The sequence below is a fragment of the Suricata suricatta genome, chromosome 6 (genome assembly GCF_006229205.1).
Source record: "Suricata suricatta isolate VVHF042 chromosome 6, meerkat_22Aug2017_6uvM2_HiC, whole genome shotgun sequence".
Taxonomy (NCBI): domain Eukaryota; kingdom Metazoa; phylum Chordata; class Mammalia; order Carnivora; family Herpestidae; genus Suricata; species Suricata suricatta.
In genome coordinates, this window is record NC_043705.1 from 121,620,008 (window position 1) to 121,646,515 (window position 26,508).

Here is a 26,508-nt window from a genome sequence, read left to right on the forward strand (position 1 = left end):
TCTCCTCACAGAACCCGCATTCCATCCATCTTCCACGCCTCCGCTTTTATCAGTCAAGGTGATGGTTACCACTGACCTTTGAGATCAATGTAAAGTACATGCTCCTATATTTACACTATTCTGTTTGCTTCAGACAAATGAAATACAATGTCTGGGACCCACCAAAAGCAACCTTTTACCTTCAGCATAATACATGTTCTGTTTTCCTCTTCAGAAGTAGATTAGTAGATAGGAAGGACATTCCCATAATATTTAATGCACATTTAATTCAACTAAATTTAACTAAAAAAGACTTAATTCATTTAAGTTCAACATTATATAAAGCTTTTATATTTAGAAAGCATATTCACAATATTATTTTATCTGCCCTTTGTAATAATTCTGTAAGATAAATGGAGACAATACTATGCTAAGAACTGTTAGAGGAGAAGGCAATTCAGAGAACTTAAGTAATTGGTCAGCATTACATGCACAGGACTACAAATGAGCTCTAACTTTTAATCACAACTGATGATGATCTCTTCAAAATATGGTTGAGTTTTGCCAGTCAGAATAAAAGTGACAAGTAAGCCCAATTAATCCTCACGTGAAGCAGAAACCAAACACCTGTGTGGTGGCCACAAGGGAAAGCAACAGACGTCTGAAGGGCATTTACAGGACATTTCAGGATGGCTTCCTATTTTTATTGTACATGTGATCAGTACGTCCTCCTGTTCATCAATATTCCTGTTCATAATTATAGCCGATTCATCTCGCTCTATTAGAGGAGGGGGGCAAGTTTCCAGATCAAGCCTGGGCAGAAGAGCCCTATGACTGGCTGCTATCCTCTCTGAAGGGACAAGAAAGGGACAAGAAATGGGGATGGGCGACAATTAGGAGGAGTTAGTGACAGACGTTAGAAACAAAAAGGAAAAAGATAAAGAGAGTCTACTAATGTCTCTAAATGAAGAAGGAAACAACTAAAAATTAAAATACAAACGCATTATTTTCAAGACAACCACACAGAATGATCCACATGCTCAATACAATCCATGACACTTTCAGGAAAATCCTTGCCGTCAGGGACTCAGGTTCCAGAGCGCATGCATAACTGAAGATTCCTTCATTTGAGGATTCGAGGACATAAGGAGAGACCTTCACTGAACAGAAAGTATATATTTTAAGCTAGTGAGTTCAAAGTTACTCTCAAGACCAATTATGAGAACTGCCCACCTAGTCTATCCTCGTACTAAAAATTGGCTCATTACGGATCCATCTATGTGACCACACTCACTTGCAACAATTCTCCATATTTCTTTGGAGTCAACATTCATCTTTGCTATGGAATGCATGACATAAATATCAGCCCTATGAAAAAAACTTTTATTAAAAAAAGTGTCTTCCATTAAATGATGACAACAAAATAAAAAACTTCTGAAAATAGTGAAAAAAACAAATTCCAAGAATATCCTTTTTTCAAGAGTCAGTCTAAAATCTGAACCATCCACCACCTTGATCCATCATGCATTTTATGGCTGTCACTGTGTCACAGGAGGGAGTCACAGATGCATTAATTTGCTTCCACCTCCACAATTTAAACCCGAGCAAAACACCAGAAGATCTACCTTACTGATAATTACCTATAAAATCTCAAATTAAAATCAACAGTTACACCTTGAAGAGATATTAGTCTTGAAACTTAACGAAGCATGCTCAATTTGTTTCTACCTATCATTGTCCTCAAAGAAAAAAATATAGCAATCAACAATAGGTTATTTAGAAATAATTTGAAAATCAGAACTGGAATCATGGTATCAAGTGGGAAGAAGTTCTATGATGATTTTAAAACAATCTGAGTCTTCGACAGATCATGAAGCTGTAACAGAATACAAATATGGTCATAGGAAAACACTGTGAAATCCACAAAACAAAACCGAAAGGAGCATTTGTATGTGTTAAAATAATTTAATTCTCCCTGTACATTTCTGTCCACATGAACCAAGAGAAATCAAGAATGCATACTTTATAATATTTACCTGTTTGGAGACATTCAAGTCAATTCAGATGGCAAAGTAGAATTCAATCACTAATGAAATGTTTAAAAATATATATATTAAACGAAAAAAAGTGTTTTTACAAGATAAAAAATAATCTTCCACAATGCAATAAATTGCAGATCACTGAAATTTTAACTCCTTAGATGATTTCAGTTCAGTTTTTGGTTTTAAGATCTAGAGACAATCAAAAAGAAAAAGCGTTGGCAGAATTTCTATCTGTTTTTACGTTTCTCTTTCTTGCTTCGACTACTTGTGACGGTGTTTAAAGAACAGGATGACGGTGCTCTTGCATGACCTGTGGCCTTCAAATGGTCAAACAGTTTATTTCGGGATGGAAATTCACTATGGCAGGTTGTACAGCTGATAAGAACATCACTCTGAAGAGAGAAAAACAAATCATCAATTTAAGGGAGTGTTATTACCTGAGAGCAGTGATTTATGTTTTCATGTGGAGATTAAGTATCAAATAATTCAAAATAAAGAATGCTTAACAAAACGACAGTTACCAAGACAGGCTCAAAAGAGGTAGCTGTTCAACCAACATCATCAATTTTAAAAGCCCTGAACCATTCAATAGCATGTTCCCTATGGTCCAGATCAAGGTTTTAGATTTCAAAGTAATGGAAAACAGAATAGTAACTATTCTAAGTACAATCTGCTGTTTCCAATGTGCTTTTTAAAGAAAAGCAATGACACATCTATAAATTCTACATCCACCAAGAAAAGCTGTTGATGGATCCATACCTATATATCTATATATATACAGCAGGTGCAGAGGGATTCACCAGACGCTTATGTCTTTAGAATTAGAATTAAGAATTTAGATTAAACAAGGTCTACCAAATAAACGTCAATATGACTGTGACCTACCACTGCCTGATGTTCAGCAGGTACTTTGACAGATTTCTTCATATCTTTGGCTTTCTTTCCTTTGGGTTTAGGAGCACTGGAAAATAAATTAAAGAATTCTGTATAATCCAATAATAACGTATCCCTTTTAATTCCTATCTTGATCCCAGGAAGATTCAAAAGAGTAACTTGCACTTTAAAGGTGAATTCATTAATTTTAATGGCCATCCTAATTAATTTTCATATTTCAAATAATGTTGCTTTAAAGAGCAACTTTAAAGATCACATGTGATGTCAAATTTGAGGAGGGAGTTAAGATGGCAGACTAGTATTCGGATCCTGAGCCTGTTTCGTGCCTGAACTCAGCTAGATCAGCAACAAACCATTTTGAACACTTAGGTGACTATCTGAGGATTAACACAACAGTAACTTGAGCTACGGAATTTGGCAGGTACCTAAAGTGGATACACGAATTGGGGGAGAGAAACACCACGGAGGGTAGGGAGCCGTTTTCGGGTAGGGAGCCGTTTTCGCAGAGAACGGACAGAGAGAGAGAAAGGGGGAGAGTGCAGCACAGCGGGATGGCGCAAGGAAAGCACTCTCCCAAAAGTAGCTGGAGCGAAAGAGAAAGTCCACTTGCAGGGGACTAGACAAGAAAACAGATTTAGAGAAAGACTTAAAGAACTCAGTGACTTATATTAAAAAGGAATAGTATCTGAATAATAGAGTCCCAGAAGATGAAGAGCGAGAAAGAAAAAGGGCAGAAGGTTTATGTGAACAAATTACAGTGGAAAATTTTCCTAATCTGGGGAAGAACACGGACATCAAACCCCAAAAAGCAGAGAACTCCCATTCTATTCAACAAAGACCAAGCATCACCAAGGCATATCACAGTCAAATTCACAAAATACACAGACAAGGAAAGAATTATGAAAGCAGTAAGAGAAAAAAGGTCCTTAACATGTGAGGGAAGACAGACCAGGCTTGCCGCAGGTCTGTCCACAGGAACCTGGAAGGGCAGAAAGGAGTGGCGGGATATATTTCATGTGCTAAATCAGAAAAATATGCAGCCGAGATTCTTTATCCAGCAAGGCTGTCATTCAAAATACAAGAGGAAATAAAGAGTTTCCCAGACAAACAAAAACTAAAGGAGTTTGTGACCACTAAACCTGCCCTGCAAGAAATTTTAAGGGGGACTCTTTGAGGGTACAAAAGAAAAAACAAAGCAAAAGAGACCAAAAGCAACAAAGACTAGAAAGGACCAGAGAACATCACCAGACACACCAACTTTAGGGGCAAAACAACAGCACTAAATTCTTATCATTCAGCACTCACTCTAAATGCCAATGGGCTAAAATGCTCCAATCAAAAGACACAGGGTATTAGAATGGATAAGAAAACAAGACCCATTCTAGGGGCGCCTGGGCGGCTCAGTCGGTTAAGCGGGTAAGCGTCTGACTTCGGCTCAGATCATGATCTCCAGGCTCATGGGTTCAAGCCCCACGTCAGGCTCTGGGCTGACAGTGCAGAGCCTGGGGCCTGCTTCCGATTCTGTCTCTCCCTCTCTCTCTGCCCCTCCCCCACTTGTATGTGCATACTCAGCGTGCTCTCTCTCTCTCTCTCTCTCTCAAGAATGAATAAAGCATTAAAAAAAGAAAAAAGAAAACAAGGCCTATCTATATACTGCTTAAAACAGACTCATTTAAATCTAATGACACCTGACAATCTACTTCATAACTGTGGGCAAGATGTTATCTGATACATGAAAAGACATTCTTACTCCCAACGTTAATTAGAAAACACCATCAACTTGACTTACTTTTTAGCTTCACTTTTAGGGTCATCACATAGTTCAACAGTCTCAGTGACACTGATATTTTCTTGGGGACTACCTTTGAATTCTTTGGCATGATCTTGGTTTAAGTTGGTATCTTCTGACTCAACCTTTACTCCTTCTCCAGTTCCATTTTCATTGAAATTATCATCATAATTCTAGGTAGTAAAACATATACGCATTACAAAATAAATAATAATCCCAGCTTATGTTGCCAAGGAGTTATAATTAATAATTATAATGTCCTGTACACTCTGGAGGTAGATATCTTCAGAAAATAAAAAGCAGAAGCAGCTAACAATTTAAAATATAAAGGCTAGAAGGCTCAGTCGGTTGAGAATCGGACTCTTGATTTCAGCTCAGGTCATCATCTCACGGTTCATGGGACTGAACGGACAGTGCTAAGCCTGCTTGCTTGGGATTCTCTCTCTCCCTCTCTCTCCAACCCTCCCCGACTCATGCTCTCTCAAAGTAAATACATAAACTCTAAAGAACAAAAACAAAAAAAACCCACAAAAAAATGATTGCTCATTACAGAAATATTAAATTAGGGAAAAATTCCAAACAATCCATATGTTCAATAAGCGAATGGTTCAATAAGCGAATGGTTGAATATGTGAAGGGAATTACAAAGCTCTTAAAAATCATGTTTGCAAAGACACCGATTCAATTTTGTAGAAAAATACAACCTATTAGCAAAAATGTAAAGAGAAAATTATATATAATATCTGGTTATAATTGATTCAACATTGAGTAATATCGCTAGGCAGAATCAAGAATGATATTTATAGTTTTCTATAGTTTCCAAATGATCTGCAATGAGCAACTATTACTTTTTTTGAGAGAGAAAAGAGAGAAAGCAAGTGTGAAAGGGGAAAGGAAGAGAGAATCCTAAGCAGCTCCATGTTCAGCACAGAGCCCAAATTCATGACTGTGAGCGGGACATCTAGCTGACGGAGCCACCCAGATGCCCCAACGATTACTTTTATAGTTATAAAAGAAAAAAAAAAACTGCAAGCATTATACAAAAAAAACATAAAAAACTTGGCAAACATATCTTCACTAAGTACAACTGTGGTTTGTTTTTTCTTTATTTATTCTTGAGAGAGAGCCAGAGCCAGAGAGAGCACAATTGCGGGAGAGGCAGAGAGAGAGGGAGAGAGAGAGAGAATTCCAACCAGGTCCTGCACTGACCGTGCAGAGCCCCATGTGGGGGGCTCGATCTCACAAACAGTGGGATCAGGACCTGAGCTGACATCCTGACTGAGCCACCCCTGCAAATGAGTGTTTTGTTGTTCTGGTTTGGGGCAACATTTTGCCGCATTTGCTCTCCCCTATCCCTTCCTCCCTGGTCTCTGCACACACGCTCTCCCCCACACCCAACCAAACTATGAAAGTAAGTTGCAGGCAGATAGGATATTTTCTATCACGTATCTTCTAAGAACAAAAGTATGCTCCTACGTATCCACCACACTCTCTTCACACTGAAGACCTCAGCACTGATGTTCTCTGCTACATAATCCATATTCACAACCCAATCATGTCCTTGCCTTGGAAGCCCCGACAGGCGCTATAATCAAGGACCACATGGCGCACTTAGTCGTCATGTCCCTTTACTCTCCTTTATGCTAGAACCAGAGCCCTACTTTTTTTCTTTTTTTTTGTCTTTCATGATATTGACAATTGGATGGCTGTTTTGTCCCACAGTTTGGCTTTGTCTGCTTGTTTCCTCAGGTCTCAGGTCACACATTTCTAGTAATAATATTACTACCAAAATGTCTACTAAGGAGAGTTCAAGATTTTTTTTTCAGTTAATTTTGTCTTTAGAACGTGTCCCATGGAGGCTGTTCAGAGCACTGTGTTCCAAAGCTGCTGGGAGTCCTCCTTTCTGTCAGCCAGCATCGTTGATTACATTCAATCTCCACTCTCTCTTGTTGGCTCATGCTGTTTTCTTGTTCTGACCACACAGAAAACGTTTCTGGTCTGCTGCCTCCTGATTCTCTGCATCTGCTGCCCCCTGCTCTTCAGATTACCAGTTCATGTCTCTGTGCTACTCCCCACCCCCTTTCAAAATGAACTGAGAAAACATCAGGAAAAATACTCCATAAAACTAGGTCTGAACTAAGGCTTTCTTCCTGATGGAATGAGAAACCATCAACATGAGGTATTATAATAAAGAAATACGGCTTTGGAGGAGAAAAATGGAGCAGTAAACAAAGCATTTTCACTGGTAAGAACATAGAGATACATGCGTCTACTACTGCAGTCTACAGGACTTACCCTTCATGATTCAACACAAGGTAGACTTGGGGTAGGTATAAATCCCTCTGGTTTTGTCCTTAGTCTAGTAGCTTGGGCACACACAAAGGACAGAGGAACTGTGCTAATCCAATGACTGTAGTCTTTGAGTGGAAGGAGGTACAAAGGAACATACCACTTGCTATGTGGTTTTGTAATCGAAACAAAAGTTCCAAGTCACAAAGTTTAACAGTGATGAATTCATGTGTCATGTATCATTTTTGGAATATGAAATAAAAATTTTCAAACATATAACCATTTAAATAAATAAGCCAAATCTAAAGTTTTATGAAAAATTATTAATCTGTTAACTAAGTTTTCTTAAAAATATTTTCAGCTTTTGGGGTGCATGTGTGGCTCCATTGGTTAGCCATTTGACTCTTGATTTGGGCTCAGGTCATGATCTCATGGTTTTTAAGTTTGAGCCTTGCATCGGGCTCTGCACTGGCAGCACTGAGGCTGCTTGGGATCCTCTCTCTTCCTCTTTCTGCCCCTCCCCTGCTTGCACTCATGCACATGTGCTCTCTCTCAAAATAAACAAACAAACATTTAAAAATACATATTAGAATATGTTTTCACAGTTTTCAAAAAGAACTATAACATTTAATACATAATATAAATATAATTAGATTATATTAAAGTAACACAGGAATCAATTCCATTCCCTTTAGAACTAAGTATCTTTATTAAAGTGGACAAGCCCCTCTTATACATCCATAGGACTGTTATGCATATATAACAACATAATACCCTTCTTTCTTAAAATATTTTTAAAATGTTTATTTATTTGAGAGTGAAGAGTGAGGGGGCAGAGAGAGAGAGAGAATGAGGATGAATCCCAAGCAGGCTTCGCTTTGTCAGCTCTGAGCCCAATGCAGGGCTCCATCTCATGACCATGAGATCACGACCTGAGCCAAAATCAAGAGTTGGACGCTTAACCGACCGAGCCACCCAAGGTCCCCAATTTAAAAATATTCTTAAGAGAGACTAGATTTAGATGTCAGGTGTGAAATATTTAAACTATTTAATTTTCTGAGTAATATCAAGAAACCTTTTTTCAAGAATCACAATCATTATACATTTCTAACCAAATGTTCCTTTTGCAAAATTTCATTTATGTTGTTGGAAAAAGAAACTTAGATCTATAATAACCAAACCAGATTTTCACATATTTCTGATTTTAATTGTTGTCCTCATTTAAAAACCCAGTCATCACATGTCCAGATATTTTTTTTATATGATCATTCAGCTAATTAGTATTAGGGAATTAATTCCACTTATAAAATTAAAAAAATTTCTTTTAATGTTTTATTTGTATTTTTGAGACAGAGAGAGACAGCGCAGGCAGGGGAGAAGCAGAGAGGGAGACACAGAATCCGAAGGAGGTTCCGGGGTCTGAACTGTCAGTACAAGCCCAACATGGGGTTTGAACCAAGGACCGCGAGATCATGACCTGAGCTGAAGTTGGACGCTTAACCGACTGAGCCACCAGGTGCCCCTCCACTTGTAAAATTTTAAAACACACTGACACAGTAATTAAGTAAATTAGCTACAGGCATATTAATGGGGGAAAAGCGATGACAAAAGACTATTTTCAACCCTCTTCAATCCATTTTATAACCAACATAAAATTATGTTTAAAACCAACAAAAGTACTCCACCTTTAAATGTGATATTTAATGTTAATAAAACTTTTTCAACATACCTGTGCTGGTTTCTGTTTCTTTTTCTTCTGTTTTTTAGAAAGTCTATGAACAAATATAAATCAAAATGTCAAATACTTAACTTTGTGACTACCTGCTAAATGAAAAAAAAAATACAATACTATTGATACAGAGAGAGGTAAAATATTAAAAGTATTTAATACCATAAGGTATTAAAAAGAAAATATTCACATTATCATTTTAGAAAGTTCTAACAGCGGTTCTACTGACAGTAATTAACATGTCAATTACCTAGGTATCAAACTGCTTTTAACAGTCATAAAATATTCTGTAAAAATTATTCTTGATACCATGCTTTACCCATTTCAATTCTGTAATTTCCCTTAAATAGGAAAATATGTGGAAAATATTAGCAGAACAGAATAACTTCTTTCAAATAAAAGAGCATTTAGGTACAATCTCATCTCGAATATGAGAGGTATGTTTAGTAACATTTTAGAAGTACTTTTGTTTTGGTGCATCTTCTATATCCTCTTCAGAATTGGCATCCAATGGAGTTTCATCAGTTTGAGGTCCTGAAAAATTCTCTTCCTCCTCCTCCAACTGCTGCTTTAACAAGGCAACCATTTCCCGGTGCTTCTTTGATTTTTCATGATTCCTCATGCTGAAAGAACAATCTGGCGTAAGTACCTACGACAGAAGTCACCTGTGCCCAAATACGTGGCCGAATCGGTGCAACCACATTAAAATTTGTTTTTCCAAGTAAGCACACCGTTGGGGACACCAGAGAGAGAACCGGAAGGAGCCTGTCGGCCCTGCGAGGCAGCAGCTGTTTCTCCCTGGACCCCAGTATTTCCCCTCCCGCCGTCCTGATAGCTCCAGATTTTCTTCCCAGCTTTTTTTTTGGTCAAGTTCTCTATTTAAATTTTCCAATTCTTAAGATTCAAGTCTTCTCCACTGTTTCTTCTTAATCACCGAGGATTTGCCAAGCGCTTCCATGTTCCAGAGTGTGCTGCGGGCTTCGAGAGATCCTGGGAAATTACAGGACATTCCAACTGGAAAAGGAAGACCGCTTAGGCTCTGATGTGAAGGCTTCAAGTGCAAGAGCAGTTTGCCTCCTTTTGCTTTTTCTAGTAATGGTCTTTCACCCTCTCCAGAGGGCCCCCCTTCTCACACCTACCATCCTACATGTGAGTTCACACACGTCTGTACTCCTCTGCCTGAAAGTCCACGAGCCACGCCCCTTTCAGTGCATCTAAGGGCCACTAAGTAACACCTCCCAAAATCAAGCGGACAACACTGAGGTACCCACTTATCGGATGAACAAGTAGTGGGGCACTATGTTGCTATCAACTTCATCTCATTTGTTCAGAGTTGCGGGTTTCTAGTTTGAGTTGCTGCTCTCCCTTTCCACTAAATTCTCTTTCAGACCATGTTTCTTTGGAGAACCTGGATCACCTTGTACCGGAAGGTCAGTGCTCACCTTAAAGAAACTCTCACTAACCAATCTGGAAAAGCGTGAGCATAAGAAGTACAGTAATAAATTACAAAACACTGAACAAAATTCACAAATTCACACTGGTAACAGAGGAAAGGAGGGCTCTTATTTATAGCAGAACGTCAAATGAGGACTAATAACGTAGCAGGAGTACTGGCACTGGGAAAGCTCCATTTTGAGACCATTACAGTGACAACTGGGACAACCTGAAATCGTCACCGAATGCCAAATCCAGAAAATTGTGATGAAGAGCAAGATATTTGCCCAACTTTATTTCTGAGAGAGAGTGTGTACAAGCGGAGGAGGGGCAGGAAGAGGGAGACACAGAATCCTAAGCAGGCTCTTCAGTGTCAGCACAGAGCCCGACATGGGGTTCGAACGCACAGACCATGAGATCATCACTTTAGCCAAAGTCGGACGCTTAACTGACTGAGCCACCCAAGCGACCAGATGCTTGCCTAACTTTAAACTGTCTCAGAATAAACAGGCTATAAGGTAAAATCTATTGCAAGGGGGAAAAAATACTAACTCTACAGAGGAAAAATTAGACAATGCCGTGACTGGGTGATCAAAATTATTACCACCAAGGAAGGTTAGACAGATATGGTCCGCCTCCAGAAAGGAAGTCCGGACAACAACACAACACGTTTATGTGGCATTCCAGCTGGAGATACATGACTTGAATCTAATCATGAGGAGACAAAGTCAAAACAATAAATACTCTAATAAAAAATATATTAAAGGGCCAGCGTACTGGACTAGCCATGGCATAGACCAGGGAACTGGCCCAGATTAAACAAGACTCAAGAAATAAATGTAACACGCGATCCTAAACTAGATTCTGTGTCGAAGCAGAAAAGAAGCTATACAGGATGTTACCACAGGATCTACTGGTGAGAGTGGAGTCCAGGCCGGTAGAGGGGAGGGAGGCTTCCTGACGTTGACAGCTGTACTGTGATCACGTAACAGAATACCCTGATTCTTAAGGAAGACGTCCTGAAGTACTGACAGGTAAGAGAGCGTTACGTATGTAACCTACTCTCAGATTACTCAGGAAAAACTATGTGTGTGGGATAGGGGGAGGGGCAGCGGGAGGGAGGGAAGGGGAGAGGGAGAGGGAGAGGGACAGAGGGAGAGAAGGGCAAACCAAATCTGGCAAAGTGTCAATAACAAGTGAATTGGGTGCTCTATATTCTATTCTGGCAACTTGCCGGCAAGTTTGACATTATTTCCAAGTACAAAATAATTGTTTAGAGTGGCTCAGCCAGTTAAGCATCTGATTCTTGATTTTGGCTCAAGTCACGATCTCACAGTTTGTGAGTTTGAGCACCGCCCCCCTCGCCCTGGTGGGCTCTGTGTTGACAGCACTGAGCCTGCTTGGAATTCTCTCTCTCCCTCTCTCTCTGCCCCTTCTGTGTGCTTGCTCTCACTCTCAGAATACATTTTAAAAACTATTCTTAAAAATCTGTTTAAAAAAAATAATTTTTTAAATCGCCTCACTGTTGCTTTTGTTTTCTTGCTTGTTTCTGACTCTCCTGGCCTTGCCACTTCTCTCCCCACTCTGCCGTCTCTCCCTTCCCTGTTGGGGCCACACACCAACACCGCCGATGACCCCCCACCGCCACTGCCATCATTTGGTCTCCTTTCTCCTTCACTGCGGGTGCTCCCTTTGTCCCTTGCTGCCTCTACGCTCATTTTCTCCCTATTCACCCCACCCCATTTATAATGGAATCCCTTCCAGTATTTCTCTCCTCCTCATTGTTTCCCCAAAGCAGAGTCCCTTCACTTCAACAAATACAGTCCAGGAAGGACACGTTCCTGGGGGGCAGCAATGGCCCGCATAGGAGCGTGAGGGCAGGAAGGGAGTCTTCCTCCAACAGCAGAAATTAGCTTTGGTCTAGAGTGGCTTTTGGTTGTCCCTGTGGCTCTACCTTCTTTGTTGCAACAAGCAACATCTCTTTCTGGAGGCGCATCCATGTTTTAAAAAGCAGCTATGACCCGGGAATCCTGGCATGAGTGAGTATCAGTACAACACGCCTAACCGCTGGCACGGACCCTTCTTCCTCCTGTGTTAGACAGAAACCCCCAAGAAGACACGGGAGGGCTGGCCTCCAACTGCTACGAGCACTTTCTTTTCAGGACTTTCGGGTTACACTTCACGGTCCGAAAAAAAAAGGGGGAGTTCAAAGATATTAAACTTACGCCTTTTCCGTCTTGAAAGATTTGTCACACGCTGGGCAGTAAAGGTCATCATATAGCTCAGCATCTTCAACCTCATCGCTGTCTCCACCTGCAAGAGGGAAGCCGGCAGTAAGAATCCCGGGGGCGTAGAACACAGATCTAAGACATCTCTTTAGTAATGATCAAACATCACACACCAATTAGAAACTGCATTTCTAGAGACAAAACAAATAATGTTACTAACATTTGATTACCTTTTGTTTTTTTATTTATGTCTTTAGAGAGAGTGTGTGTGTGTGTGTGAGAGAGAGAATCCCACAAAAGGCAGGGGAGGGAGGAGAGAAAGAGAGAGAAAAAGAGAAGCGGGGCTCATCTGGGCTCAAGTTATTTTCTTTCACCCAAAGCAGAGCTCAAATTCACCAACTATGAGATCGTGACCTGAGCCGAAGTCAGATGCTTAACTTCTGAGCCACCCAGATGCCCAGGATTTTATTAACTTTTAAAAACAGCCCTGAATTGTAAGGGAAGGCTTCCAAATAAACTACTTTACCTTTCAAGTTCTTCCCATAAATATACTGAAAAGACTCAAAATCTTCTCAAAGTTCTCAGTATAAGCTAAGTTCAGAAAATCAAATGTCGCTTTCACAGTTTTACCAAAAAGGAATTTTTTCAAAAAGGTTTTAGGTTTACCTCGTGAGCAAGACTTGATGCAAACACATTTATAACTGTACTCTACTCTTCATTGCTTCAGTAAACTTAGCTTATAACACTCCATCATTCTTTGACATGCAGGTCATAAAATAGCATATTACGTGTAAACTTTAGCACGTCTTTACACCCTATTTTTTTATAAGCCTAGGGCTTTATTACCACCAATATCACTATCAATATAGTCCGCAAAATCTAAGCAACTAAAAAACTGAATTGAAAGTCTTTGCAAAGTCCCATAATTTACCTTTATAAGAAATAAACTAGTAAACTGATGGCCATGGAGATCAATAAATGAGATCATGCAATGAGATCAATAAAGATCTCAGGGTACTCTTCTATAGTCTACATTTTGTTTCTTTATATATATGTGATGGCAATATAGTTGTGAAGAACATTCTCACTGAAATCACAAATGATCAAAACACACCCTACCTAATACAAATGTTTAGCCAATAGTATTATTGTCCAATTACCTGTACCCTTTCAATATATCGTATAAACAAAATAACGTCTGATTATCAAATATTTAATAAAGACTGTTTGTTGGATATGAAGTCAAAATCTGGGTCTAAAAATGGGCATATGTTCTCAGACCTATGTCCTAGCTTCTTAGAGTCTTAGTTTCTGCTTCATTAAAACTGCAATCATTTTATGAGTAAAACATGCGTTTATGGGTTATCACATGAGGATCAAGAACACTCTTGTATGTAAAAGCACTTTAAAAATTGTAAAACTGTACCTAATCAGGCCACCTCACATTTACAGAATGCTTTATATTTTCAAGAGACTTTCACATATACTACTTCTAAGTCATTAATAAAACGTTTCATTTCCTAATCATTTTGAGTGGATAAAAGCCCATCATTCTATCATTCGGGCTACATGTGTGTAGAGAAGGTGACACTGACTAAACCGTGCATGGACCACGCCTCGTTATTTCTCGGGCAGCCAGAGAGCGTGCGGAAGCGCACGTATTCGCAGCAATGCCTGCCCTCTCCTGTTCTGGCAGTCACATCCCTCGTGCTGTAATGAGAGAGGCCCGGGAACGACACACGACGGCACAGCAAGGGGAGACCCTCAAAGGAGTGAGACATGGGAGAAAGAATTTGTGTAGATCACGTGGGCTCCTGTACAACATTAGCTTTTCCAGAAAGAGATGCTGTTAACACTTGACCTACTGAGCTTCACTGACCAGCAGTCACACCTGTCCCTGTGCCCACTTGGCACAGCATGTACACAGTCACAAGCACAAACTCTTCCAAACGAGGTCAGGAAAGGGTTTACTAATCAAATTACAGGGACTGGACTACTTGAGCAGACTGCCTTTGCTTGGCCTATATGATATTGATTTTCATTTGAATCATCTGCCACCTTTAAACACTGGAAGACGTCCTGTAAAAACCCGGATTCCCAGCTCTGCTCGGAAAGCAAACGAACATGAAAACACCGGCCACCACGGACTGGCACTCAGGGGGCTCCAGGTTTGTGCCCGCTCTCCTTTCAGCTGTGCATAACACATTTACTTCCTGAAGTTCCTTAACGAATGAAGTTACCATCATGCCCGTCTCTGAGCTCAGGTTCCTCCATTTCATCTTCGTTTGATCCGTCTCCAAACTCCTTCTCATAGCGCGCCTCCATCTCCTTGAGCTCCTTCTCCAGGTCAGCCATGGTCATCCAGCTCTGTTCCTTGTACTGCTCCGCCAGTCTAGACACAGAGCACAGTGTCTCTCTCAGAAGCAGGTCTGCACACGGTTCTCCTCCTCTTTGGGCTGACAACCCATTCCTGAGAGAGCTCTTTTTTAAAAACTTTCTTTAATGTTTATTATTTTTGGGAGAGAGAAGACAGACAGACAGAGAGCAAGCCAGGGCGGAGGGGGGGGGAGCAGAGAGAGAGAGGGAGACACAGAATCCGAAACAGGCTCCAGGCTCTGAGCTGTCAGCACAGAGCCTGACGCAGGGCTCAAACTCACAGACCATGAGATCATGATCTGAGCTGAAGTCGCCTATTTAACCGACTGAGCCACCCAGGTGCCCCATCCCCTAGAGAGCTTCTTACTCCCAAACTGTCAGTGCTTCCAAACTTTTAAAACCTGGGCTTAGTTCCAGCGGCAGCAAAGTCACTGCTCTGTTATGTGCCTATGTGATTTGAACTGCTTACTAGATGATGGGTTTTGAAACCTAGAACTCTTTGCAAGTTATTAAAAGTCACGAGGTATTTTTAAATCCCAAGTGTCAAGTAAAGTGCTAATTTTCCAAAGATGAAGGGTGGGGTGGGTAGAATTGATAAGAAGTGAGTAATTTTGAGAAGAGCGCTCCGGACGCGATGCTCTCTCCCTAACTCACAAACTTCACAGGCACGAGAATGAACCACAACTCTGGAGTTCCCCGACAGACACAGCCCTGCAGGGGGGTGCCAGGCCGGGGCCGCACGGGCTTCTCGGGCCCAATTCCCGCCTCTGAGATGTCCTGGCCACGTGCTCTTGGACCTCGCTGCCTCACTCCCTGAAAGGAATGAGGATCTAACCCAGAACCTACTTTGCAGATCGTGCTGTGAGAAAAGCACTTAGAGCAGGCCCTGCATGGAGTAAGAATTCAAATTAACAGTCACTGTCACTACGTCTCACAAGTGTCTGTAAAGGATCTGAAGAATGAAGGGCCTCGAAACATGCAATTCAAAAGAAAACATTTTCATGGTAGATGAAATCACAGTCCAAGACCAGGATTCAAAAAATAAGACGGAGCCAGGACGAAGGGCCTGGTCCCCCTGAAGGCCCCCGTCAGGCCTGGCCCCACACCTCTGCCTGGACAGAGCCCCGCGCACGCATCCCACATCCCGCGCACGCATCCCGCATCCCGCACTTGGCCTGCTTCAGCTTCTGCTGCCGCCTCATCTCCTCGGCCTTCCGCGCCTTCTCGGCGTTCTGCTCCTCCACCAGTCTCCGATGCGCCTGCACTCTCTTATCTCTCTTCCGGATGAAAGCCACCAGCTGGCGCACAAGTTCGTTCTTCTCCTTCCTTGCTTTGTCGCGGATCTTTTTGTTTTCTTTTTCCATGGCCCGCTTCTCCCAGCGGTTTGAAGCTTGTCGGGTATCATATTCTTCTTTCCAAGCAAAGTTCTTTTGAGTGCAGAAACTCTGCCAATACGCATAGAAAGGATGGACTACCTAGAAAGAAAGAAGACGAGTCAAGCGCTGAGGTTCATGGTTTTTTTCCTTCAGTCAGGCTGCAACGATCAGTGACACAAAACACCTTTCTTCATGTGCATAACGTTCACTACTAAGCCACGGAGGAGACAATCCTTTTAAGGCTTACGGAAGAAATCCCTGCAGAGCAAACTGAGTGAGGCGAGTAATGGGATGGGGCCATGCTCCATAAATAGGGGAAAGTAACGAAGGAGGCTCTGAGGGCGCCAAGAGCCCTTCCAGCAAGGGAGAGGAAGAGAGTTAGAGCAGAGGAGTAGGGTCCATTCTCTTTAAAGAAAGAAAGGGGCGGGCGAGGAAACACACCGATAGAACGCAAATTCTAAAACGGCGATGCAATTTTCTCTTACCGTATCATAGTCACTCTGAGAGTCTCCGAAGGTTGGGAATTCCTCCACGTCCTCTTCTAACACAGATTCTAGTTCTTCCTTCGCAATCATTTCAAAAACATTACGATACACTGTATAAAAGCCCTAAAAAACAGTAGCAGAAACATAAATTCTTCATACCTTTCTAGTCTGATCTCAGAACAAGATGTTAGAATGTAACACGGAAACCTTTAATGCTAAGGAATTACAGACCCAAGCTCTGTCACCACAAGAACATTTAGGTTTCAACTGGAGGTTTTCCTATGCTGACAGTTTAAATACCAAGGCAATGTGTTTTCAGTTTCTAAAACGCACACTGCTTCACCTTTCTGTTATAATTTTAACAATTCTCTTTGTGGGGGGGTCTGGCTGGCTCAGTCAGTTAAGTGTCCAACTCTTGGTTTCGGCTCAGGTCATGAATCTCGCGGTTCGTGGGTTTGAGCCCTGCGTAGGGCTTTGAGCTGACAGCGTGGAGCCTGCTTGGATTCTGTCCCCCACTCTCTCTGGCCCTCCCCTACTCATGCACATTTCGCTCTCAAAATAAATTACACTTAAAAAAAAAGCGAATTCTCTTTGCGTTTGAAAGTCTTGTGTTTCATACAAAATGAAGAGTTAACATCTCTTACCTTTTCATCATCTCCATAACCGGAGTAACAGGTAACAGTGAAATAGCGAAGCAAATCTAAGCTGTCATCTTGATATTCTCCATCAAGCCCACCTTTAAGGAGAGCCTCTCTATGATTATCATACCTAAACAAACAAAACAGATTAGCATCATCACTGAGTGCTGAGTAAGAATTCAGAAGGACTCCTTGTTCGGAAACAGGCCAAATATTATTATTGTACATTTTATTATGCCCAGTCCACAACTGAAAAAATGTTTTTATGCATCAACATGAAAAGACCTCATTAACAATCTTTCACAAACTGCTGATTGAAACTATGACTGCAGCCTGTAACACGTCGCAGGCACTACACAGTACTAGCCTGGCTGGGCAATGGAATTTAACAAGCGAGGCAATCCCCAAGGACTCTTCCAGAAAGGCAGCCGCATTTCTACACGGAAGAAATATTACTAAAGTCAGCACTGGACATAATCTGCTCCACAGGCTGATTATACATTTGTGACCTACCGACATCGACCAGAACAAGACTCTCTACAGGGTTATGTAAACAGTCTAGGAGCTTCACACACACACAATTACTCCTTATGACAACTCTGTAACGTTAGTCCCTGTCCCCAAAGGTCTGAGAGGAACCTGAAGCTCGGCAATGCTCCATACCTTGTCCATCGTCACAAACGAAGGGCCGTGCTCCCAGCCACAGCGCAGCCGGGCATGCACGCAGCAGGACGGCTAAGAGACAGATGAAAAGGACAAGCAAATCCTCAGGACTAGGGAGCCGAGCACAGGGCCAAGGAAGTCAGGAAAGAATGTATGCATTTCTGAGGTCAGATCTCCATCTTCTTAGAGAGGAGAAACATGTAGGATTCTCTCCCTGATTTTAAAAAAATTTTTATTTTCATTTATTTATTTTTGAGAGACAGACTCAGAGTATAAGTCAGGGAGGGGCACAGAGAGAATGAAACAGAGAACCCAAAACAGGCTCCAGGCTCTGAGCTGTCAGCACAGAGCCCGACACAGGGCTTGAACTCACGAACCGTGAGATCATGACCTGTGCTGAAGCCGGACGCTTAACCACCTGAGCCACCCAGGCGCCCCTTGAGAAACCTTGCAATTCTTGTATTGACACATATCTGATTTTAAGGACAAGTCACTATTCCTGACCAACACCTGGAAGTCTGTTGTACACCAAAGAGACCCCATTTAATGAGAAGTTACATCATAAGTATCAAAGTTAAGTCTATTTCATATTGCCAAACTTTGTCCCATCACCTATAAATGAGACACTGGAGTAATCACCTCTAAGGGTCCTTCCCTTCCAACCTTAATACTGCATTTTATGTAATGATGAGGTGAGAGACGCCTCAGAACACATCAGAACAGTTGACATACACATCTATGTATTTTTTAAATCCTCTATTGGTCATTCCTCCCCAGACAACCCACTAAGATAGGAGGGACAGGGCGACGCTCACCACGCTCTTTCCTGAGGGTCACTCAAGACGTCATATGCTGCTTGGATTAACTTAAATTGTTCAGCTGCTTCTGCGGCATTATCCAGATTTTTATCTGTTAAAATAAAGTCACAGATATTTAGACATCTAATAGGTAGAGGACAGTTATCTAAAAGGGACCCCTAACATTGCAAATGTCATAAATAGATGAGGTGCGTACCAAACAAGGTAAACCAACCAGGGGAAGGCCCAGAGACACGGGCGCGAGTTGTCAGTGAGAGTCTGTGAGAAGCACCTGCTTTCGCGGAAACTTCCCGCCCCCCTCAGCCGTGGGGCGTCACTGAGCACTCAAGCTGGATACCCGCACATGGAAAACCCTGACTAGCATTCAGCTTTAGAAAAGGCAAAACACATATATCTAATCAGTTACAGAAGCCCTATTTAGTATTAAATTATGTTTATTGTTTGCACTGTTTTTCTCATCAACATGTATCAAAATAAACTTCATAAAGCTTTAAAAATGTATACTAATTATTCTTCCCTCAGCTGTGTTTCCTTAACTATGGAATTCAGGGAACATCTTTGCCTCAGGGAGTAGCCAGCTTCTAAGATGGCCCTCGAGGACCCCCAGCTCCTGGCATTCACACCCTGCGTAGTCCCCTTACCGGCCACCAGGGCTGGTCTGTTGACCTACAGCAGGAGGCAGAAAGATGGCAGCATGGTTAAGTTACTTCCGAGATTAGCTTTAAAAAGACTGCAGTTTCCATCTGGGACTCTTGCTCTGCCTGGGTGTCCCTGGGAGTAGCCAGATACCCCAGCACGAACGCACCCCGGTGGCCCACGTGGAGGCTGGGGGTCTGTGGCCCATCGCCAGCAAGGCAGTGAGGTTTGCCAATACCGTGTGAGACTGGAAGTGGGTTTTCCCAGTGAAGATATTACCTCCTGAGAAACCCTGAGCCAAAACCACCTGGCTAAGCCATTCCCACACTCTGATCCTCAGAAACTGAGTCTGTAACGAACATGTTTGCTGCGCTTGTTGTTTTAAGCCCTAAGTTTTTGGTAATTTGTTACACAAAAGTAGATGGGTACTAACACTCAGAAAGTTAAATATTTTGAAGCTACTATGAAGCATCTCAAAATTTCCTACGCTACAACTCAACACTTGCCCTCTAAGAGGCTGAAGGAAAAATGTGATAGAAACATGCTCCCTGTGAAGAATCTTGTAGCTTTAGAGTAAGACCCCTGAGAACATCCCGCCTCCTCTTTTTAGGTATCATCACACCGGTGCCCAGCCCTTCAGGTGGTTTTCTGCTCAACCAACACTGGCAATACTTTCTCAAACGCAGCTCTTTGCCATAGCTCTTTTTGTTAAGATACTTTTAAAAAATGTTTATTTATTTTGAGGGAGAGCATGTGCATGTAAGTGGGGGAAGGGCAGAGACTCTCAAGCGGGCTCCACGCTGTCAGCACAGAGCCCTACGAGAGGCTCGAACTCATGAACCATGAGATCACGACCTGAGCCCAAACCAAGAGGCAGAGGCTTAACAGACTGAGCCACCCATGCACCCCAAAGATGCTTTAACATAAAAAGTTTTCAATAGTCTTTTAGAATCATGGCCCCATTAAATTAAAAGAAAAAGAAACCCTCCATCCCTGTAGCCTAACTATGAATGAAAAGTAATATAAAGCAAGTCTAAATCCCTTTCCACAGTGTAGCCCATCTGAAGCCAGCCAATAGTCATCTTGTAGGCTACCTTCTCCCTGGACGAAATATTCCCATTTCTTAGGGTACCAATAATCAAGGAGCCAGTAGTACTTCCTTTTCTTCACACTCTACTTTTAATCACTATAGCTCATTGCATTAAACTTCAGCAACATCACATCACATCATTCTAAATTTACAGCTGACACAGTTCCAAATATTTTGTATATCACTGACAAGCCAACTGATAACTATATACTATAATAACATAATAATATAAGTGGAAGTACTTATTTTCCCAGCCTCCCTTGCTGTTGGGAAGGGCTCTATGACACAGTTCTGACCAATGAGATGACCGCAGAAGTCTATCAATGTATTTTCTTTCCTTCCTCTTTCTCCTTGTCTCGCACGTGGACACGGAGTGGCGCTTCAGCAGCCATCTTTAGGCCACTGAAACACGAGCCACCAAAACAATGCCAACAGGGACCTACCTCCAAGCCTCCTTGCAGTGAGAGAGAGAAAAAAATTTTCTTAATTTTTTTTAGGCCATTGCAGTTATGTTTTCTGTTATTTCCAATTAACACAGTAAAGCCTTGGATTGTGAGAAACTTGTTCGGCAAGTGTTCCACAAGACGAGCAAACATTTCTCGTAAATTTTAACTTGATAAACAAGTGATGTCTTGCAATACGTGTAGCACATGCTGCCAAATGTCACATGACCACAACTGAACCAATGGTTCTTGAAATTCGCTCTGATACACAAGTGCTTTGGATCCAAGCATGTTTCCAGAACCAATTATGCTCGCAAACCAAGGTTTTATAATTCTATCTTATTGTGGCCCTGTTGCAATCAGGTTTTAGGTAATACAGGACACCCAGTGCCCTGTTATAATTATTTTAAAGTCTGATTACCATTCTGCAAGATACAATTAGTTGTCTACTCCATATCTAGTCTCATCTTCTTTCTAACAAAACCCTGATTTTGTTCACAGTGGTTAACGTGCCCAGTTAAAAAATTCACCTCTCTGGACTTTCTTGAGGTTGGGGATATCAGATGACCCAGTTTTAGCCAAGGACATATAAACACGTGTCTACCAAATGAAACTTCCCAGGAAAGGTCTTATTTCCCTATGAAATGAATGGGCTCTGGTGGCATTCAGCATATGCCCTTAACCCAGCCCAAAGCCAGGGTATGAGGCCTACAGGTGGTGATGAGGATCGAGACAGAGACCGCTGGTTTGTCCCCTTCTCCCCAGAACCAGGGAACCCCGATTCTGCGCTGAGCACCTGGTCCCATAATAAAGACTCCCATTTCTCAGTCTCCCTGAAGCTTGGGCCTGGCTGTGACTAAGCTCTGTCACTGAACACCTGTAACAGTGTTCTATGAGTGCTTTTAAAAATCTCCCTTAAACGGCAACAGGCACGCACTCTCTGTCCTGCTCTCTCCCTTCCTCCTTCACTCTGCTCCCTGGGATCCCCAGCCGCCACCCCGGACAAGGGAAGGTCCACCCAAGAGCTGCTGAGCAGAGTCCCGGACCTGGTGGGGGGGAACTGCTACATGGCAGCTTGCCGTTCTCCGCACCTCCACATGAGAGAGCGATAAACTGTGGCTGAGGCTTAATCGCTTATACTTGGTGCGAGCACTCGAGCCTTCTGGCCAGGACCCTGGAGCAGGCGGTTGAGGGTTATCATCAAGCAGCCAGAGCTACCAACGTGGGCCACCTCTGGACTTCTTGAGAGGTGAGAAAAACAGAGCTGTTTGGTTTAGTTCCCACAGCCAGCTTCCGGTCACATGCCGCTCAACACATGTCCTGATCGGCCTTCAAGGTGACGGTCCGGCTAAAGACGCTCATGGTTTCTACATCTTCATCAAAACCATTCATAAACTTTTTGTCAGACAAATAAAAAAGCACAGTGCGAATTAACGTGGAATGGCAGAAAATGCCAGCAAAAAAATCTTCCCACATAAAACAAAAAAGGTGACCGGGGGAGGCAGGTGGGTGGTTCTTCACCTTTCCATCAGTGCTGTACTCCGCTGTCCTGTTTCTTCCCACTCCCTCCCTTCCTCCCCCAAAGAAGTCTGGAGAAAGCTCAAGCTTTTAAACACAGGGAGTCTATCAATATGCCAGCTGAAAATAAGACCTAAACTCTTACTGAAGCATCTTTCTTCAATATTTTTTTCAGTCTGTCTTATGGTTTTTCGTTTCACTTAAAAATACTCGAACAGGTTGGCTATAATGTTAAACTGAGATCTAAAAACCGAAAATGCGATAAATTACAAAGCAATAATAAAGAAACAGCAAGCCCACATTTACCACTAGCCACGTGCAAAGGCCACAAGGCATTGCAAATCCAGTCGTCAAAGGTTAAAAGACATTCTCACACTATTCTTTCCTTGTGCTTTTCTCCTGATCCCCTCACACACTCTTTCTCCCTCCTAAACATTTTTACAGTGCCTTCTGGAAAATTTCATGGATCAAGCCTTTTATGTCCTGCCTTGACTGAGCCCAGGCTCCCTTCAAACACCACTTCCCTGGAGGCTTCTCTCTCGGGCTCCTTCAGCCACAGCCCTCACGGGGCGGGACTGGTGTTGGAATTACAGCCTCCTGCATCCTGGCCTCGGGTCCTTTACTCACCCAGACGGCAAACTAGCATTTGTTCAAGACTCAGACTATTCACTGGCCACCACCCACCGTCTTCCCCTTCTCACTGTCCAAGCATCTCTCAACCCCTCCGCCTTAACTCACTGAGAATTCTGGCACTTGGCTCTGAGGTCCGTCCCCAGGCCCTGTCATCACCATGGGTTGACATCATGTACCCTGACCTCCTGGTCTCCCTACTTCCAGTCTTGCCTGCTCTAATCTACTCTCTCCACAATAGCCAGACAGATCCTCCTGCTTCCAACCCTTCACTGGCTTTCCCATGCCCTTAGGTGAAAATCCAGTCTACCTAATCCAGTTTACCCCAGCCTCCAGGACTGGCTGCTGCCCACCTGGCCATGCTCAGGGCTTTTCCCTTCCCGCACTCTGCCACGTTGTCTTGCCTCCCTCCACCTGCTCCCTGGTCTTAGGTCTCGCCTTAGAAGTCACTTCCCCAGAGACGCACACCCATCCATCCCACCCACACACACTCGGTCCAGGTCACGTACGTGTGCTGATGACGAGCATTCTCAAATCTCCTATTTGCTCTCATACTGCCCTTATCTCACCAGATTGAAACCGCCTGTTTTCCTGTGACTCCCTGAAAACTGCAGGTGCCGGCAGAAGGCAGGGCCCATTTCTGTCTCTTTTACACAGTAAAGTGCTCAGCGCGATGTTCCAATAAAAGCCTTCCCTTCAGTAGGCAGTACTGTTGACCCTACACAGAATGGATTTCAGTTGCTCAGTTAAAAAAACAAAAACAAAAACAGAAATTACCTTTAACAATGAAAAATGAGCAGCCTTTCTTTCATCTTGAGGTACAAATCAATCTTTTTTTAAAAAATTTTTTCTGTTTATTTATTTTTGAGAGACAGCACGAGCAGGGGAGTGTCAGAGAGACAGGGAGACACAGATTCCGAAGCAGGCTCCAGGCTCTGGGCTAGCTGTGAGCACAGAGCCCAATATGGGGCTCGAACCCACAAACTGTGAGAGCATGACCTGAGCCAAAGCTGGACCCTCAACGGACTGAGCCACCCAAGCACCCCTAGAAATCATTCTTTGAAGTAAAGTCCATATGTTAACCTCAGAAACACCTACATGGGACCTTGCACATAGAATGAAATTAAACATTTGCTGAGTGACCAACTGAAAAAATTAACAAGCCAGCACAGCAAAGTATATCAGAGTCATGTATCTCCTGAGAGAGTACGTACCCTTTAAAGGTATTAAGCATCTTCAAACCAAGACATATTTAGGACGTTATGACTTATGATGGCATTCAGAGAAGATATTCACATTTAGTTTCTAACTGGCTTGGTTTTAAAAGAGTTAACGGCTGTTTTAGTAACATTTGCATATTTCATCCTTCCTTGCAATGATTTCCAATTAATTGCCAAAGCTGGTAATTTTTCCTTTACAGCGTCTCTTCAACCCAGCCCTACCCTTCCCTCCCACTGATCCCCAACCTGGCTTGGGCCCTTATTTCTCAAGGGGGACTCTCCCGGACTTCTGTCTCTCTCCAATCCACTCAGCTGCCATCACAGTACCTCCTCAAGACATCTTAATAAAATCAGCTTCCATCCTCCGTTACTGGAAAAACGAATTTCACAGTCCTTGGCCTAACATTAAGACCCTTTACAATCTAATCTTAAAACTACTACTCAAAAACATCTTAACACTGTCATCAAAATATATGCATTTGGTCACAAGCATGAACCCTCTTCCTCACCCTTTCCCAGCTAGAGAGTCAAGGAATTCCTATCTTCCTTCTAATTCTTAATTCAATTTCTGATGACAACCTCTATTACTTTAAGAATAGGTTTCTATATTGTTTTTGGATTTATTAGTTTTGGATACAGCCACGATTTCTGCTGTAACGAACGTTTGGCCCACTTCTTCCTTTCCAATATACATCATTTTAGTTCCTCTGCTGGTATCATTACCACTTTAAGTAACGAACCCATATCTTTATTTCTTGTTCCATCATCTATAGACAGACATTACCTTCTGCCTCTGGGTCCCAGGCCCTTCCTTCAGCTCTTCTCCCAACCCCTATCTTCAGATTTCCAATAAACACTGAACACTTCGATCAAACTGTCCCCTGGGCCATCTTTTGCCCACCACGATGCTCTTTCTCTTCCCTCTACTGTTTAGTTCACTTTTCCCAATTCCATTCCTCTAGGGTCTAGCTAAAATCCAGGCTTCTCTGTCAATGGGAAGCCTCATTGCTTCCCAAGACATAGTAAAAACTCCCTCCCCTGACTCCCTGGAGCATTTATAAGTTGTTCTATCAATCCAACTACCAATTATGTATGTTGTGCTGTTCTGTTTGCACCTGTAGTTACCTTTTCCTGGTGTAGGGCATGTTTTCCCAGAAAGACTCTTGAGGTCTCTTAGCATTTCAGAATCTTATTATGGTGACTTGCATGTACTGGAGCCTCTAGAAACATGCTTACTGATTAGTGCTAATGTGTAAACCTTATAAACCTCAAAGAGCTGAGCTTCAACGACAGCCTTAGTTTGCCAGTCTGGAAGATCAGATTACTTCACAAAGGTCACACAGGCCTGAGCCACCACCAAATAAAACATCCAAAGGAGACATACTTCTAAGTACACATACAAACTTCACTAGGGAAGCCACCCAAGTAAAACTCTGAATCTGCGGAACATCCGGAGTACAGAGTTTGAACTTCAACAGCCTACTGGGAAAGGAAAAAAAAAAAAAAAAGGCACAGATATTTAAAAGATATTTTACTAGTTTGTCTTTAATTTCAATAAGGGTCCATAGATTACACTTGGGGGACTCCGTGATGAAATTAAAGGCAGCTAGCTGAGCGGCAGGGACGCAAGCAAGGGCCAAGCCGGAGAGCCCACGACTCCTCCTTCGGTGGAGTCTGCGAAGGGGTGGGAGGAGCGGGTGAAGTCGCAAGAATGTGCCACTTCCCATCAAGTGGCACTGCGGAAAGCGTCGGGGTGGGGTGGGGGCATCTGGGAGGGGACGGGGTGCTGGGGGCTCCAGCGAAGCCTAGGGTAGAGAGATGCGTCCGGCGGACGCCCAGCGAGAGGAGCACTGCGCACGGCCACCTGGCCGGGCACCCGGCCGGGTTCCAGGGAGAGGGAAGTTACAGGTCCAGCAGGTCGAGACTGGCCAGGGTCCCGGAGTTATTCTGGGGAGAAGGGTGGAAAGGGTGGCGGGGCTTTTGCGAGGGCTGCGGCGGTTGAGGAGTAGTTACCCGGGTGCCATTTCAGGGCCAGCTTCCGATAGGCCTTCTTGAGCTCCTCCTCGCTGGCGTCGCGCCGCACCCCTAGCGCTTCGTAGTGACACTTCATCGCCCGACCGGGCAGGGGGCTGGGGCCGGGGCCCGGGGCGGGGCCGGGACCCGGGCCCGGGCCCGGGTCGAAGTGGTGGCGGCGCCGCTGCCGATCCTCTCCGGCGGCGGGAGCCCGGCGC

At 43.0% G+C, this 26,508-nt stretch overlaps 1 protein-coding gene across 1 annotated transcript; it reads right to left on the bottom strand.

Annotated features, from left to right (window-relative positions):
- Positions 1–1,450: 1,450 nt before the first annotated feature.
- Positions 1,451–26,502, bottom strand: DNAJC21 (DnaJ heat shock protein family (Hsp40) member C21). Its single transcript, XM_029941014.1, has 12 exons — positions 26,291–26,502; positions 18,738–18,831; positions 17,266–17,389; positions 16,622–16,744; positions 15,931–16,235; positions 14,625–14,776; positions 12,382–12,469; positions 9,187–9,345; positions 8,723–8,765; positions 4,705–4,877; positions 2,907–2,982; positions 1,451–2,413 (listed from the first exon to the last, which is right to left on the bottom strand). The coding sequence occupies exons 1-12, from the start codon at positions 26,385–26,387 to the stop codon at positions 2,249–2,251; spliced, it is 1,599 nt and encodes a 532-aa protein (XP_029796874.1). The 5' UTR covers positions 26,388–26,502; the 3' UTR covers positions 1,451–2,248.
- Positions 26,503–26,508: the final 6 nt, after the last annotated feature.